The sequence below is a fragment of the Pristiophorus japonicus genome, chromosome 11, assembly GCF_044704955.1.
Source record: "Pristiophorus japonicus isolate sPriJap1 chromosome 11, sPriJap1.hap1, whole genome shotgun sequence".
Taxonomy (NCBI): domain Eukaryota; kingdom Metazoa; phylum Chordata; class Chondrichthyes; family Pristiophoridae; genus Pristiophorus; species Pristiophorus japonicus.
This window is the reverse complement of record NC_091987.1, coordinates 2,750,362-2,766,473: the sequence shown is the minus strand read 5'-3', so window position 1 is coordinate 2,766,473 and position 16,112 is coordinate 2,750,362. Positions and strand designations below refer to the sequence as shown.

At 47.4% G+C, this 16,112-nt stretch overlaps 1 protein-coding gene across 3 annotated transcripts in view; it reads right to left on the bottom strand.

The window, feature by feature from the left end:
• LOC139275687 (ATP-binding cassette sub-family G member 1) overlaps positions 1-16,112 on the bottom strand; it is a 69,197-nt gene that overhangs the window by 35,965 nt on the left and 17,120 nt on the right. For all 3 annotated transcript variants that reach the window (XM_070892855.1, XM_070892857.1, XM_070892856.1), the window contains 2 exons: positions 3,685-3,802; positions 685-817 (listed from right to left, as the gene is read on the bottom strand). In XM_070892855.1, coding sequence (XP_070748956.1) covers positions 685-817; positions 3,685-3,802 — 251 coding nt within the window. The remainder of the gene's footprint in view (positions 1-684; positions 818-3,684; positions 3,803-16,112) is intronic.

Sequence of the window (16,112 nt, the reverse complement as noted above, 5' to 3'; positions counted from 1 at the left end):
TATCTGTAACCTCCTCCAGCCCCTACACCCCTCCCTACCTCTGTAACCTCCTCTAATCCTACATCCTTCCCAACCTCTGTAATCTCCTCCAGCCCGACACCCCTCCCTACCTCTGTAACCTCCTCCAGCCCCTACACCCTTCCCTACCTCTGTAATCTCCTCCAGCCCCTACACCCCTTCCTACCTCTGTAACCTCCTTCAGCCCCTACACCCCTCCCTACCTCTGTAACCTCCTCCAGCCCCTACACCCCTCCCTACCTCTGTAATCTCCTCCAGCCCCTACACCCCATCCTACCTCTGTAACCTCCTCCAGCCCCTACACCTCTCCCTATATCTGTAACCTCCTCCAGCCCCTACACCTCTCCCTATCTCTGTAACCTCCTCCAGCCCCTAAATCCCTCCCTACCTCTGTAACCTCCTCCAGCCCCGAGATCTCTGAGCTCCTCAAATTCTGGCCTCTTGAATATCCCCGATTTTAATCGCTCCACCATCGGTGGCCGTGCCTTCAGCTACCCAGGCCCCAAGCTCTGGAATTCCCTCCCTAAAACGCTCTCCTCCTTAAAAACACTCCTGAAAAGCTACCTCTTTGATCAAGCTTTGGTGATATGGCGCCTTGGGATGCTTTACAGTCTTAAAGGCAGATTGTTGCTGCTGTTGTACAGAGCCACCGCATCAGAGACCTACCATCATTGCCTCCTGAACGGTGAGGTGAGGGAGCAGCATATCATCCTGCATGATGTAGCATGACACTTTCCGGAAGGATCGAAGATCTCGAGGGTGTCCATTAATCAGGACCTGGCCTTTCATTCCGGTTTCTCTAAATTAATCGCAAAAGCAAGGTAACACGGTAAACAGTAGCCACTGAAGCATTATTATTGATAAATTATCTTTTCTCACAGGATTTTTAATAGAAAAATGAGGGAAGTCAGTGCAGGGAACAGAATGCTCTTTCAAATTTTCATCCCAGGTCACGAACAGCAGTGACTGGATGCAGAATAAAGCACTTTTGAACTCTTAAGCCCAACCTTTGAAGAGACTCCCCCCTCCCGTGTCACCCGCGCCCCCGCTGCCACTCTTGAGCATTGTCCTGGAGTCTACAGATTAATCTCCAGAACAACACCCGGGAGAAAAATCATAGGGACATTAAATAAATCCTTTGAACACTTTTCTTTATTAGTTATAACAATACCGGAGATGGGGGAAAAAGACTGTTTGACTATCAGTCAAATACCAACCAATCAGGCAATGAAGAGTCTGTTTGGTTTCCAATTAGTCGCGTGGAAGCTGGTGGGCTGTGAGACTGGACGTGACAGGTGACCAATGGCGGGGGAGCGGGGAGTTATTTTTTTATTCATTCACAGTATGTGGACATCGCTGGCAAGGCCGGCATTTATTGCCCATCCCTAACTGCCCTTGAGAAGGTGGTGGTGAGCTGCCTTCTTGAACCGCTGCAGTCCATAATACTTCTTTGGCTTGCTCAGCCATTTCAGAAGGGCAGCTAAGAGTCAACCATGTAGCTGTGGGTCTGGAGTCACATATAGGCCAGACCGGGTAAGGGCGGCAGAGTTCCTTCCCAAAAGGACAATAGTGAACTAGTTGGGTTTTTAACGACAATCCGGTAGTTACAGATTAATTCAATAACTGAATTTAAATTCCCCAGCTGCAGTGGTGGGATGTGAACTCACATCTCTGGATCATGAGTCCAGGCCTCTGGATTATTAGTCCAGTAACATAACCCATCATCATCATCATAGGCAGTCCCTCGAAATCGAGGAAGACTTGCTTCCACTCCTAAAGTGAGTTCTTTGGTGGCTGAACAATCCAATATGAGAGCCACAGACCCTGTCACATGTGGGACAGATAGTCGTCGGAGGAAGGGGTGGGTGGCACTGATTTCCGCTGCCTGCCCCTGACCTCTTCACGCTCGCAGCGTTGAGATTCGAGAAGCTCAACGCCCTCCCGGATGTACTAGGGCGGTCTTCGGCCAGGGCTTCCCAGACCACTATACTACCGTACCCCTAGGTATATGGGGGGGGGGGGGGGGGCAGTTGGAGGGAGGTCATGTGATGAAACCTCCTTGAATAGGTCCAATCAGAGTTTGGCAACCCTACCTACGGCACCAATGTGACAACTCCACTTACTGTAACAGCCATCGTTGTGGCCTCTCTCAGATTGGTAATCAGCCCATGGACAGATGCCATCTCACCTCATTTGACATTAGGACCTTTACCCGCCAGCAGAGAGAAGACTTTCATCGCAGAGATGAAAGAACAGTGGAATAGCCCAATGCACCACCCAACCCCTCAACATAACACATCTACTCACCAATAGCACAGATACACCCATTGTAAAACGTAGTATGTAAATCACATCTGCGTAAGTGTTTTATTTATTCTCTTGTAAATATAGGGGAGCAACTAATATTTTCTGTAAGCCAAATTGGACGGCAAATTGAACCAGAGTTGTCAACTGTAAACGAAATTTGTGCATGCCAGCTTTCACTTTAGAGCCACCTACTTATTACTGCGTTGGTATTTTTAATGCATTTTAATTTTTTTAAATTCATTCATAGGATATGGTTATCACTGGCAAAGCCAGCATTTATTGCCCATTCCTAACTGCCCTTGAGAAGGTGGTGGTGAGCCACATTGCTGTGGTCTGGAGTCACATATTGGCCAGACCGGGTAAGGACGGCAGATTTCCTTCCCCAAAGGACATTAGTGAACCAGATGGGTTTTTCCAACAATCCGATAGTTTCATGCTCACCATTACTGATACTAGCTTTTTTTTCTAAATTCCAGATTTATTTAATTAACTGAATTTAAATTCCCCTGCTGCTATGGTGGAATTATGAACTCATGTCTCCGGATCATTACTCCAGGTCTCTGGATTATTGACAAGTAACATAACCACTATGCTACCGTAACCCAAATATTTAATACAAGCTATGCCCTGTGTAAGCTCTGGAGCTCCTTGCCTAAACCTCACCACCTATCATTGGATATATTCAAGAGGGAGTTAGATATGGCCCTTACGGTTAAGGGGATCAAGGGGTATGGAGAGAAAGCAGGAAAGGGGTACTGAAGGAATGATCAGCCATGATCTTATTGAATGGTGGTGCAGGCTCGAAGGGCCGAATGGCCTACTCCTGCACCTATTTTCTATGTTTCTATTTCTCTTTGCTCCTTTAAGACGCTCCTTAAAACCTACCTCTTTGACAAAGCTTTATACCTGCCCTAACATTTCTTTATGTGGCTTGGTGTGAACTTTTGTTTGATAATCACTCCTGTGAAGCGTCTTGGGATGTTTTACTATGTTAAAGGCGCTGGTAGTTATTGTTGCAATGCGGTGACATCACCTACACCCCTGACCATCCACAGGCCTTTGTTCATTTTTTTCCCTCTTTTGAAATCCATGCCTCCTTTCCGCTGTGCGACCTATAACAGTCCTTGCGGCTCCTCAGCCAAACAGCCATTCCTGATGTGTGTGTGAGCCCAGAGAGTGAGGGCTGGCAGGTTATTCGACAGCAGAAGGCATCACCGTCTACCCACAACACGTGCCCTTCCCAGCAGGGATCACTGGATCTGTGTGTTGCATATCTTTAGGAAAATATGGTAGCTGTAATGTCCAAATAATTGCTGGGCTTCTCATCAATACATTCCGACTGACCTAGTTTCTACTTACCTGTAGCCTGCCAGAATATTCATCAGGGTTGACTTTCCGGCTCCTGAGGGTCCTATGATAGCTATCAGCTCTCCACTGCTAAACTTGCCTGAGATGCCCTTCAGCAAAGTCTTGTAACCTATTAAGGCAGAAATATATGGAACATGAATGTTAATATACTTAGTCACTTAAAACAAATTGGTTAAATTGTTCCTTATCAAGGTGATAGATGTCAGTACTGATGAATGGAACACTTTTCTATGTTTGACACCGGGTTGGGGGAAATTGGCCTGGTTTGTGCCTCCTGTTAGTGCCTGCCGGGAGGCGGTAACGGGGCGCTACGGGGTTACCGACCGAGCACGGCAAATTCACCGACACCCACGAACTTCCCTGGCGGTTTTGCGCTGGCGCTAACACTTACCGTCTCACTCTCTTGCGCCCCTAGATCATGATGTCGGGCAACATTTATTCCTCTCCCCAGTCTGGTGTCTCCTGATTTGTTTTGAGGTCGTGGTTTGTCAGCCCTGCCCTCTCTTCGAGTGCTTGGGGCTGTTACGTACATAGCGCAGATCCCGTGGCCCCACAGAGAGAGCATGAGGATTGATTCAAACCGACATTGGCCCTTCCCTTTAAGCGAGGGAGGGAGCCTCCAAAGATGGCGGCACTGCGCGGAACTTTGCTCAGCGCTCTGCCGCTACCGCCTCGCTCACTGACTTCAGCGCTCTCAGCGAAGCGATAGCGCTTTATTTAGCGCTCCACTTCTCTCTTGGAGCACTAAAGCAGAAGATCCCAGGAGCAAAAATTATTTTTTGCCCGCCGATACTTTAGTTCTCCCTGAAAAGTTATCACCCCAAATGGGGCGCTATGCATTTTCTAGCTCCCAGTGCTGGTATCAAGCACTTCCAGGTCACAGGTCAGTTGCAGTGTACAAATATATACCAAAACGACGGGGAGGGAAAGACCAGCTGGTCTATCGAGCCTGCCCCACACTCACAATGCCTGGAACACCGTTTCCTATCCCCCCCTCCCCACAGCGTGCAATTTCCTGGAAGAAGCGAAAAAAGCAGATTAAAAAATCCACGGCATTTTAGGGAGGACAAAAATCTGGAAAATTCTTATCTGATCCCCACAGGCGATTAAAGACTAAAGCTCCCCCTACCTCTACCCCAACAGAGGGCAGCAATTCCTCTGTGATACGTGCAGCAATATTGTAAAAAGAGGGTATATATATCGGAAATTTATTCCATTTTTAAGCAGGTTACCATTTCATAACACTGCCAAAAAAGAAAAATACTTGCCTTTATATAGTGCCTTTCACAACATCAAAACATGAAGTGCAGTCTGTCATGTATTCAACCAGCATTGTAACCCATGTATAATCTGACCTAAGTTGTACACTGTGAGAACAATGACCACTAGGTGGTGAACTTTTGGGAGACACTCCTAACCTGGACCTTCAGGTATAAAATGGGAAGCTCCACCCACTTCCATCACTTGAGTGCTAAGGAATAAAGGACAGGTCACAGACTGACCTCTCAAGCATGGGCCTCGAGTGCATTTATACTGTGTAGTAAGGGCGTATCAATGGCGACGAGAAACTGGGATTTAAACCACGCGAGCATGGCCACTAGCAGAACAGACAAAAGGTACTGTGTTAGGAATGGTTGGGACAGAGATTCAACATTGTTAAAGCAGCACACAGTTCTCCAGGCAGACAAGGGCAGTCAGGCATGCCCCAACATGTAGTTGAACCCAGAGGGGGAGTTCGACAGAGACAATGGCAAGCTGAACGGCGATTCACACCATTGCAAGGGACAATGTGGCCAATAATGGGACCATCAACTCCTGTTAATGGCGCACTCAAGGACAGTCACAGGGGCAGTCAGGGACGATCGACTTGCAAGGGACTTTTGTTTCAAACAGCAGCTCATGTTGGAGGCGTGGAGGCACACACTCAGCCGGAGTTTGCAGAGATGAGCAAAATACCTGCAGAAATTGCAGAAATGAACGCTGGGGGAAATCGCTGGAAGCTGCAGTTCAGCGAGTTCACGTGGAGCACGTATACAGTTCATACACCAGGACGCCACCGATAATGATGAAAGTGCTCCTCAATGGCATCCCAGTATCAATGGAGCTAGACACGGGGGCCAGCCAGTCCCTGATGGGTATCAAACAGTTCAAAAAGTTGTGGGCATCCAAGGCCAGGAGGCCAAAATTATCGCCGATTGACGTACAGCTACGGACTTACACAAAGCAGATCATTCCGGTGCTAGGCAGCGCCACGGTAGTCGTGACCCACAAAGATTTGGAGAACAGGTTGCCACTCTGGGTTGTCCCGGGGGATGGTCCCGCACTACTGGGGAGGAGTTGGCTTGCTGTCATGAACTGGAAATGGGGCAATGTCAATGCAATTTCCTCTGTGGAGCGAGTATCATGCTCACAGGTCCTGGACAAATTTGACTCATTATTTCAACCCGGCATTGGCACTTTCATGGGGGCCAAGGTTGTGATTCACATAAACCCGGACGCCAGGCCAGTACACCACAAGGCCAGAGCGGTGCCGTACGTGATGCGGGAAAAGATAGAAGGCGAATTGGACCACATGCTGAGGGAAGGCATCATCTCGCCAGTCGAATTCAGTGACTGGGCGAGCCCGATCGTGCCGGTGCTCAAGGCGGATGGGTCGGTCAGGATACGTGGTGATTACAAAGCCACCATCAATCGGGTGTCACTCCAAGACCAGTACCCGCTACCGAGAGCGGAGGACCTCTTTGCAATGCTATCCGGTGGCAAACTTTTTTCAAAATTGGACCTGACCTCAGCTTACATGACCCAGGAGCTGGCGAGTGAATTGAAGAAGCTGACCACCATCACAACACACAAGGGGTTGTTTGAGTACAACAGATGTCCGTCCTGGATTTGCTCGGCTGCCGCGATCTTCCAACGAAATATGGAAAGCCTTCTCAAGTCGATTCCAGGGACGGTGGTTTTTCAGGACGACATCCTCATCACGGGTTACGATACTGAAGAACACCTGCACAACCTGGAGGAGGTGCTACGCAGACTGGACCGGGTAGGGCTGCGACTGAAAAAGGCGAAGTGCGTCTTCCTAGCTCCAGAGGTAGAATTCCTGGGGATGAGGGTAGCGGCAGACGGGATCAGCCCTACTGCGTCCAAGACGGAAGTGATCCAGAGAGCACCCAGACCCCGTAACACGACGGAGCTGCGTTCGTTCCTGGAGCTCTTGAACTATTTTGGTAACTTTCTTCCCAAATTGAGCACGCTGCTAGAGCCACTACACGTGCTCCTTCACAAAGGTCGCGAATGGGTCTGGGGGGACAGCCAGGAAAGGGCTTTTAATAGAGCATGCAATTTGTTCTGTTCCAACAATCTGTTAACGCTATATGACCCATGTAAGAAACTTGTGTTAACGTGCGATGCGTCGTCCTATGGTGTCGGGTGTGTGTTGCAGCATGTCAATGCCAAGGGTCAGTTTCATCCGGTAGCTTATGCCTCCAGGAGTCAGTCCCAGGCAGAAAGGGGCTACGGGATGGTAGAAAAGGAGGCGCTCGTAGGTGTATATGCGGTAAAGAAAATGCACCAGTACCTGTTTGGCAGGAAATTTGAGCTGGAGACAGATCACCTCCCCCCCAAAGTCTTTTGGTTGTAATAGACGCCTACTCCAAATGGATCGAGTGTGACATGTTAAATTCAAGCACATCCTCTGCCACGGTGGAACATCTACGGGCAATGTTCGCCGCCCACGGTCTACCGGACATCTTGGTCAGCGACAATGGCCCATGCTTCACAAGCACTGAATTCCAGGACTTAATGGCAGGCAATGGAATTAATCATGCCAGAAAGGCACCGTTCAAGCCGGCTTCAAACGGCCAGGCAGAACAAGCAGTGCAGATAATCAAACAGGGGATGCTCAGAATCCAAGGGTGTTCCCTACAAAGCCGCTTATCACACTTCCTGTTGGCCTACAGATCCCGACCACACTCGCTCACAGGGTTTCCACCCGCAGAGCTACTAATGAAAAGGACCCTCAAAACCCGATTATCCCTTATACACCCCACCATGAAAGAAATTGTCGAGAGCAGGCGCCAGTCACAATATGACTACCATGACAGGAATGCGAAGGCCCGATTTATTGATGTAAATGACCCTGTTTTTGTCCTCAACTACGCTGCAGGGCCCAAATGGCTCGCAGGAACTGCGATTGCCAAGGAGGGAAATAGGATTCTGGTAGTTAAACTTACCGATTGGCAAATCTACGGCAAACACGTGGATCAAACAAAAAGGAGGTTCAGCAACCCCATAGAAGAAGCAGAGGAAGAACACGATATAGAGTTCACTCCACCACAGGTGACCGAACACCAGAACTAAGTGGAGGAGAGCCCAGTCACTGTGGGCAGTCCGGACAGGCCTGAGGCACCGCAAACAGCAGACACTCAGGCCAGCGCCCAACAACCGGAGCCCCAACTCAGGCACTCTACAGGAGAGCGTAAACCACCAGAGAGACTCAACCTGTGATCCCAATAAGACTTTGGGGGGGAGGTAATGTCATGTATTCAACCAGCATTGTAATCAATGTATAATCTGACCCAAGTTGAACACCGTGAGAACACTGACCACTAGGTGGTGAACTTGTGGGAGACACTCCTAACCTGGACTTTCAGGTATAAAAGAGGAAGCTCCACCCACTTCCATCACTTGAGTGCTAAGGAATAAAGGACAGGTCACAGACTGACCTTCTCTCAAGCATGGGCCTCATGTGCATTTATACTGTGTAGTAAGGATGGATCACAGTCATTGTTGTAATGTAGGAAAACCGGCAGCCAGTTTGTGCACAGCAAGGTTCCATAAACAGTAATGAAATAATGACCAGATAATCTATTTTAGTGATGTTGACTGAAGGATAAATATTGGCCGGGATACCAGGGACATCTCCCTGGCCCTTCTTCACGTGGTACCATGTGATCCTTTACATCAACCTGAGCGGGCAGATGGGGCTTCAGTTTAATGTCTCATCTGAAAGACGGCACCTCTGACAGTGCAGCACTCTCTCAGTACTGCACTGGATTGTCAGCCTAGATAATGAACTCTTATGTCTGTCTTGGCCAAAATGTTTGACTTGTGCAGGATTTGTCAGTGTCAGCTGTGGCTCAGTGGGTTGCATTCTTGCCTTTGAATCAAGAGAGCTGTGGGTTCAATTCCCACTTTGGAAGCTTGAGCGCATATTGCAGGCCGTAAATTCCAGCGCAGTACAGAGAGTGCTGCACCGAAGGAGATGCCACCTTTCAGATGTTAAAACGCTGTCCCCTCTGCCCTCTAAGGTGGACGTAACAGATCTCATCACACTATGAAGAAGAGTGGGGGAGTTATCCCCATTATCCTGGCAAATATTTATCCTTCAACTAACACCTAAAAATAGATAATCTGGTCATTATTTCATTGCCGTGTGCAAATTGGCTGCCGCATTTCCTACATTACAACATGACTTCAGTTGTACTTCATTGGCTGCCAAGTACTTTGGGACATGCTGAGGTCATGAAAGGTGCTTTACAAATGCAAGTCTTTCTATTTTTGTGACCTAAGACTCCATGACATAGCAGATCACTCAACAACACAGTCACCTCATTACCATAGCAACACAGCATCTTTGAAATTCTTCACAATACAGTTCTCATCAGGAGATGAGGAGAGAAAGTTAAAATCCCAGGGGCTTCATGGCCAGGGTAAATGGAAGGCCACATGGAGGTCGAAGGAATCTGAGGAATGTGCAGAAACTGTGGACAATCTCGTGAACGACAAAGAATAGTGTCAGAGATTCCTTCAGCAGCCAGGGACGCCCAGCAGTGTAGGTACTGGCACGCTTGGCTGCAGATTGTGCTGAAAAACCCCATTAAGCCATGACATCCTTTAATCGCTAGGCTTCAGCCAGGCAACTACAGGTTTACTACAGTTCATTGACCTGCTTGTTTTCAGCACAGCATGTCCGCTGGCTCGTGCTCGCTGCATAGTAAAGAGATGGCTCAATGACTCACACAGTTTACACCATGAGTTGTCGAACCATATAATTCAAGAAGGTCCCAGATTTGATCTTTACTTTGCGCTGGTTAGAATGCTCGCCTCCAGGGGCAGTGGTGAGACCGCGTTAGAAAACGTAGCCTCAGCTTGCCCCAGTTATGGAAGAGAAAATAGGTCAGACTTCTCTCCCCCAACCCCCACCCTGTCACCCACCTGTTGGATAAACGTGTGGACATTAGCTGAGGGACAGGATTAGGGTCTGCTGTGATGCCCCATAGACAAATAGCCTACCACTCATGGTCAAGACTCACTTTTGCATAACGGTTACTGGGAGGAAGACTAACATCCGTGGCATGGTACTCCAGCAAGGAATCAACACCTCCAGGGAATAACTAGCAGAAAATAGGGAATTGAATATGGCCAGGGTGATCTCCTGGACCAGTGTCAATCGCCTGGATGGGTCGGAGAGGAATTTTCCCAGATTATTTCTCCCTAAAGTGGCCTGGGTTTTTAATCGGGTTTTTGCCTCTCCCAGGAGATCACATGGCTCCGGTTGGGGTGGAGTGTAGATGTATTTAGTAAAAGGGGTGATGGAGTGGTGTGGGGCAGACTGGTTGGGCTGGGTGCTCTTTGCCTTTCCATCATTGTTCGTGGGTTTGTGTGTAACATTTAGGGTTGGTGACCAAGGGGCGTGCGGCTCTTTGTCGGCCGGTGTAGACACGATGGGCCAGAATGGCCTCCTCCTGCGCTGTAAATTTCTATGTTTCTAAAAGAAATGACGAGGGAAAAATAAAATGGACTTTGGATGCCAGTTGATATCATCATCAGATACTTCTGGAGAATCCTTTGCTCCATCCCATGTTTCAGTTATTTCTTCATGATCCTGCGCACGTCCTGTAGCAAGCCCCCTGCTGTGCCTCCTTCCTGTCATTGTGAAACACGGATTTATTGTGAGCAATGCCACAAGAGATCTATCAGTAGTTATATATTGTTTTCTAGTGAATATTTGTGGTCTGCAGGGTGTGGGGTGACAGTGCAAGGAAATGCACCCCCTTCCCTTAAAGGGGTGGGCCACTGCGCACTCTGCAAGGCCTCTGATGGCCTCCGCTGGACCACCAGGGCAGAGTGGTACCAGGCCTGTGGCCCGGCACATAAAAACAGAATGCCAGGCGGCAGGATGGCAGCCAGGATCACGGAAAAACACAAGGTATGCTAGCCGACCCGAGAGTCGGCAAAAAGACTAAGATGGCGGAGCGGGACCCTGGCGACCTCTCCTTTAACTTCTACCCGGCGCAGACCCCCCGCTCGGGCCAGGCTCGCTGGCCGCGAGACAATCTGACCCCGCGGGGCGGAAAGGGGTCATCGCGCGGCGCTGAGGGGTCGCCGCACACGGCGATGACGTCATCGGAAGTTGCGCTACCCGGGGGGCACAGTTCTGCCATGCCGCACTATACCGGGCAATTTCCCGGGACCTGGTAGCGCCCCCAACCCCCCCTCCGACCCGGGCAAAAGTGTTGTACGCCCCATTGTGTGCTAACGGGCCTCTCAAAAAAGGGAAATAGAAACATATAAACATAGAAAATAGGTGCAGGAGTAGGCCAGTCTACCCTTCTAGCCTGCACCACCATTCAATATGATCATGGCTGATCATGCAACTTTAGTACCCCATTCCTGCTTTCTCTCCATACCCCTTGATCCCTTTAGCCGTAAGGACCACATCTAACTCCCTTTTGAATATATTTAGTGAATTGGCCTCAACAACTCTCTGTGATAGAGAATTCCACAGGTTCACAATTCTCTGAGTGAAGAAGTTTCTCCTCATCTCGGTCCTAAATGGCTTACCCCTTATCCTTAGACTGTGACCCCTGGTTCTGACTTCCCCAACATCGGGAACATTCTTCCTGCATCTAATCTGTCCAATCCCGTCAGAATTTTATATGTTTCTATGAGATCCCCTCTCATTCTTCTAAACTCCAGTGAATATAAACCCAGTTGATCCAGTCTTTCTTCATATGTCAGTCCCACCATCCCGGAAATCAGTCTGGTGAACCTTCGCTGCACTCCCTCAATAGCAAGAATGTCCTTCCTCAGATTAGGAGACCAAAACTGTACACAATACTCAAGGTGGGGCCTCACCAAGGCCCTGTGCAACTGCAGTAAGACCTCCCTGCTCCTATACTCAAATCCAATAGTTATGAAGGCCAACATGCCATTTGCCTTCTTCACCGCTTGCTGTACCTGCATGCCAACTTTCAATGACTGATGTACCATGACACCCAAGTCTCGTTGCACCTCCCTTTTCCTAATCTGTCACCATTCAGATAGTATTCTGCTTTCCTGTTTTTGCCCCCAAAGTGGGTAACCTCACATTTATCCACATTATACTGCATCTGCCATGCATTTGCCCACCCACCTAACCTGTCCAAGTCACCCTGCAGCCTTTTAGCATCCTCCTCACAGCTCACACCGCCACCCAGCTTAGTGTCATCTGCAAACTTGGAGATACTACATTCAATTCCTTCGTCTAAATTCCTGATATATTCCGCTAAATAGAAAGAATAAACTAAACAGTAAAGAGACTCCATGGATGAATAAAACCATTTGGGATCAATTAAAGGTAAGGAACGAAGCCTATGTTATGTACATAGACAGAAGTGAATTCATGATAAGGGACAATACAAAGAGATTAGACAGAAGTCAAAAAAATAATTAAGAAGGTGCAGAGGAACTATGAAATTATCAAGTAACATAAAATAAAATAGTAAAATATTTTACAGGCACATCAACAAAAAAGGATGGTTGGGATGGGAATAGGGCTATTATGGGATAGACAGGATAATACCACAGGTAATGATAGAGCAATGGCAGAAATATGAATCATTATTTGGCTTCAGTATTTATCAAGGAGATAGAACAGGTGAACATGACATTGGATGATGAGATTAGTAATGAGATAGGTGCATTTAAAATAAAAAGAGGGTATATATTACATAAACTAATCAAACTCAAAGAGGATACAACCCCAGGTCCGGATGGATTGCATCCATGCATTTTAAAAGAATCTAGGGAAGAGACAGCAGAGGCATCACTACACATATTTAATAATTTGTTAGAAAAAGGTATAGTGTCAGAGGACTGGCAGATAGCTAATGTAATAGCTATATTTAAGAAGGGGGATTGAACAAGTCCAGGGAATTATAGAGCAGTCAACTTAGCATCGGTGGTAGGAAAAATAATGGAATCCCTACTAAAGGAGAAAATAGAAGAACATCTATAAACAAGACATATAATGAATAGTCAGCATGGATTTCAAAAGGGTAAGCCTTACTTCACCAATCTCACTGAATTTTTTGAAGAGGGAACAGAGAGAGTAGACAAGGGTAATGCAGTAGATGTAATTTATCTAGATTTCCAAAGTGCCTTCGATAAGGTACCCCATGATATGAACAAGGTCAGAGAAGGCGGAATCAGGGGACAAGTAGCAGAATGGATCGCTAGTTGGCTTCAAGACAGAAAGCAGAGATTAGGGGTAAAAGGTAGCTATTCACAGGGGCAGAAGATGAGCAGTGGTGTTCCACAAGGATCAGTGCTGGGACCACTGTTGTTCCCAATTTACATTAACGATTTAGACTTTGGAATTAAAAACACATTTTCTAAATTTGCGGATGACATCAAATTGGGGGGATAGTCAATACTGAGGAGGACTGCAACAGTTTTCAGGAGGACATTCATAAACTTGCAGAATGAGCAAGTAATTGGCAAATGAAGTTCAACACAGATAAATGTGAGGTAGTACACTATGGGAGTAAGAATAGGGAGGTCACTTATTACTTGGAGGCTGCGAGTCTCGGTGGGGTAGAGGAACAAAAGGATCTTGGAATACAAATATACAAATCGCTAAAAGTTGCGACACAGGTTAGCAAGGCCATAAAAAAAGCAAACCAAGCACTAGGGTTTATTTCTAGAGGTATAGAACTGAAAAGTAGGGAAGTTATGCTAAACCTGTATCGAACCTTGGTTAGACCAAACTTAGAGTGCTGCGTATTGTTCTGGTCGTCATATTATAAAAAGGATATAAAGGCACTGGAGAAGGTGCAGAGAAGATTTACAAAGATGATACCAGAAATGCGAGGGTGTACATATCAACAACAACTTGTATTTATATAGCGCCTTTAATGTAGTGAAATGTCCCTAGGTGCTTCATGGGTGTATTATGAGATAAACAATTTGACACTGAGCCGCAGAAGGGGAAATTAGGGCAAGTGACTGAAGTAAGTTTTAAGGAGCGTCTTGAAGGAGGAGAGGGAGGTAGAGAGACGGAGAGGTTTAGGCAGGGAGTTCCAGAGCTTAGGGCCTAGGCAACAGAAGGCACGGCCACCAATGGTTGAGCGATTATAATCAGGGATGCTCAAGAGGGCAGAATTAGAGGAAAGGTGAACAGGCTGGGTCTCTTTTCTCTTGAAAAAGGCTGAGAGGTGACCTAATAGAGGTCTTTAAAATGATGACAGGTTTTGATAAGAGTGGATACAGAGAGAATGTTTCATTTGTGGGGAAGAGCATAACCAGAGGCCATCAATACAAAATAGTCACCAAGAAATCCAATAGCGAATTCAGAAGAAACTTCTTTACCCAGAGAGTGGTGAGAATGTGGAACTCGTTACCACAGGGAGTAGTTGAAGCAAATACTATCGATGCATTTAAGGGGAGGCTAGACAAGCACATGAGGGAGAAGGGAATAGAGGATTATGCTATTAGATTTAGATGAGGAAAGATGGGAGGGAGCGCGAGTGGAACATAAAGGCTAGCATGGGCTTGTTGGGCCGAATGGCCTGTTTCTGTGCCATATATCCTATGTAATCCTAGGTAAAAAATGGATTGAAGCTGCCTCTTACTCACTGGAGTCAATTTTAACCTGGGGGCGGGTATCAGGTGGCGTGGGTCCCAATAGCTGCCCAGGGTGTGAGGCCGAGAAGATTTTAACTTTCGGGCCTCATTTGAATTCTCACCTGATGCTGTCGGGAATGACATCAAATGCCATCAGGTAAAAAGGGAACGTGGTAGAGGGTCAGGCCACTGCCACGGAATCGGTTCCTCAGCAAGGTCAGTGAGGATGGAGGGGGTTTGGGAATGATCACAGATGAAGGGTGGTGGGTGGAGCCTGGGACAGCGGAGGCCCAAGGTATCCTTGCTGGGCCCAGGGGAGCGGGGGGAGGGGGTGTTCCTCCTGGCCCATAAGGATTCCATAAAAAGATGACTTTTCCAAAGTTACATTGGCCTCGCCTGTGCCTTGGATGAGAAGTTGGGGTCGGTGCCATGCGGGTCTTCAAAATACGGAAGTTAAAATTACGTCATCGGCCCAAGGCTTTATGATTTAATTTAGGCCACAGCCTGCCTCAGCCGACTTCAAAGTTGCTCAACCATTGGTGGCCATGCCTTTAGCTGCCTGGACCCTAAGCTCAGCAATTCCCTCCCTATAACTCCCCAACTCCCCAACTCTCCACCTCTCTTTCCATCTTTAAGACGCTCCTTAAAACCTACCTCTTGGACCAAGCTTTTGGTCACCTGCCCTAATATCTTCTTATGTGGCTCGGTGTCAAGTCTTGGTGGATAATCGCTCCTGTAAAGCGCCTCGGGATGTTTTACTACGCCAAGGCACTATATTAATGCAAGTTGTTGTTGTTGTTGTTACTAAGATATCGCCGGGCAGGAGAATGATGTGACCTCAGGCCGAAATGTGGGCGCAGCCTGGACACCATTCTCGCTGGGTAAGGGGGGTTAAAAGTGAACCCATTATATCTAGAACCCTAATAGGCCAACAGGGTAAGGAGACTTTTAGCCCACCAGTTGGGACGACAACACCATTCCCAAAGATAAAGGGATAGAAAGATCACCTATTGCACCACCCAGATACTTTGCCTTCGTGTGCAATGGATTATTCGAAATATGCATTTTTTTTTAGTCAACTCATACCATTCAGTACGTAACCAAAGACTAAAAATACGCCAAACCACTGGGTTTGTTATTTTAGCAATCTGTTATCTACAGTAGAGTTCTCATAATGGAATCTGTGGCACACACCGGCTGAATGTCTCCAAAACAACAGGACATTGCAACTGTAAGGCAGGAAATTTCAGGTAGAGTCAGATTCCAGAGCAGTTCAGGGCAGTCTGCTCAGCAAATGCTTTTGGTATTTCGCTATGCTGCAAATTCGGCCGTGAGCTGCCTACGATTTGTAGACTGGCTGTCAGCGGATACTGGAAATTTGGGTGCGTGATTTTCTGAAAATTGCAGATGGCCCATTAAACACTCTGACTTGTACAAGAACTTACATTTATATAGGTCCTTTCACAACCTCCGACGTCTCAAAGTGTTTTACAGCCAATTAAGTACTTTTCTGATATGTTGTTCCTGTTGTA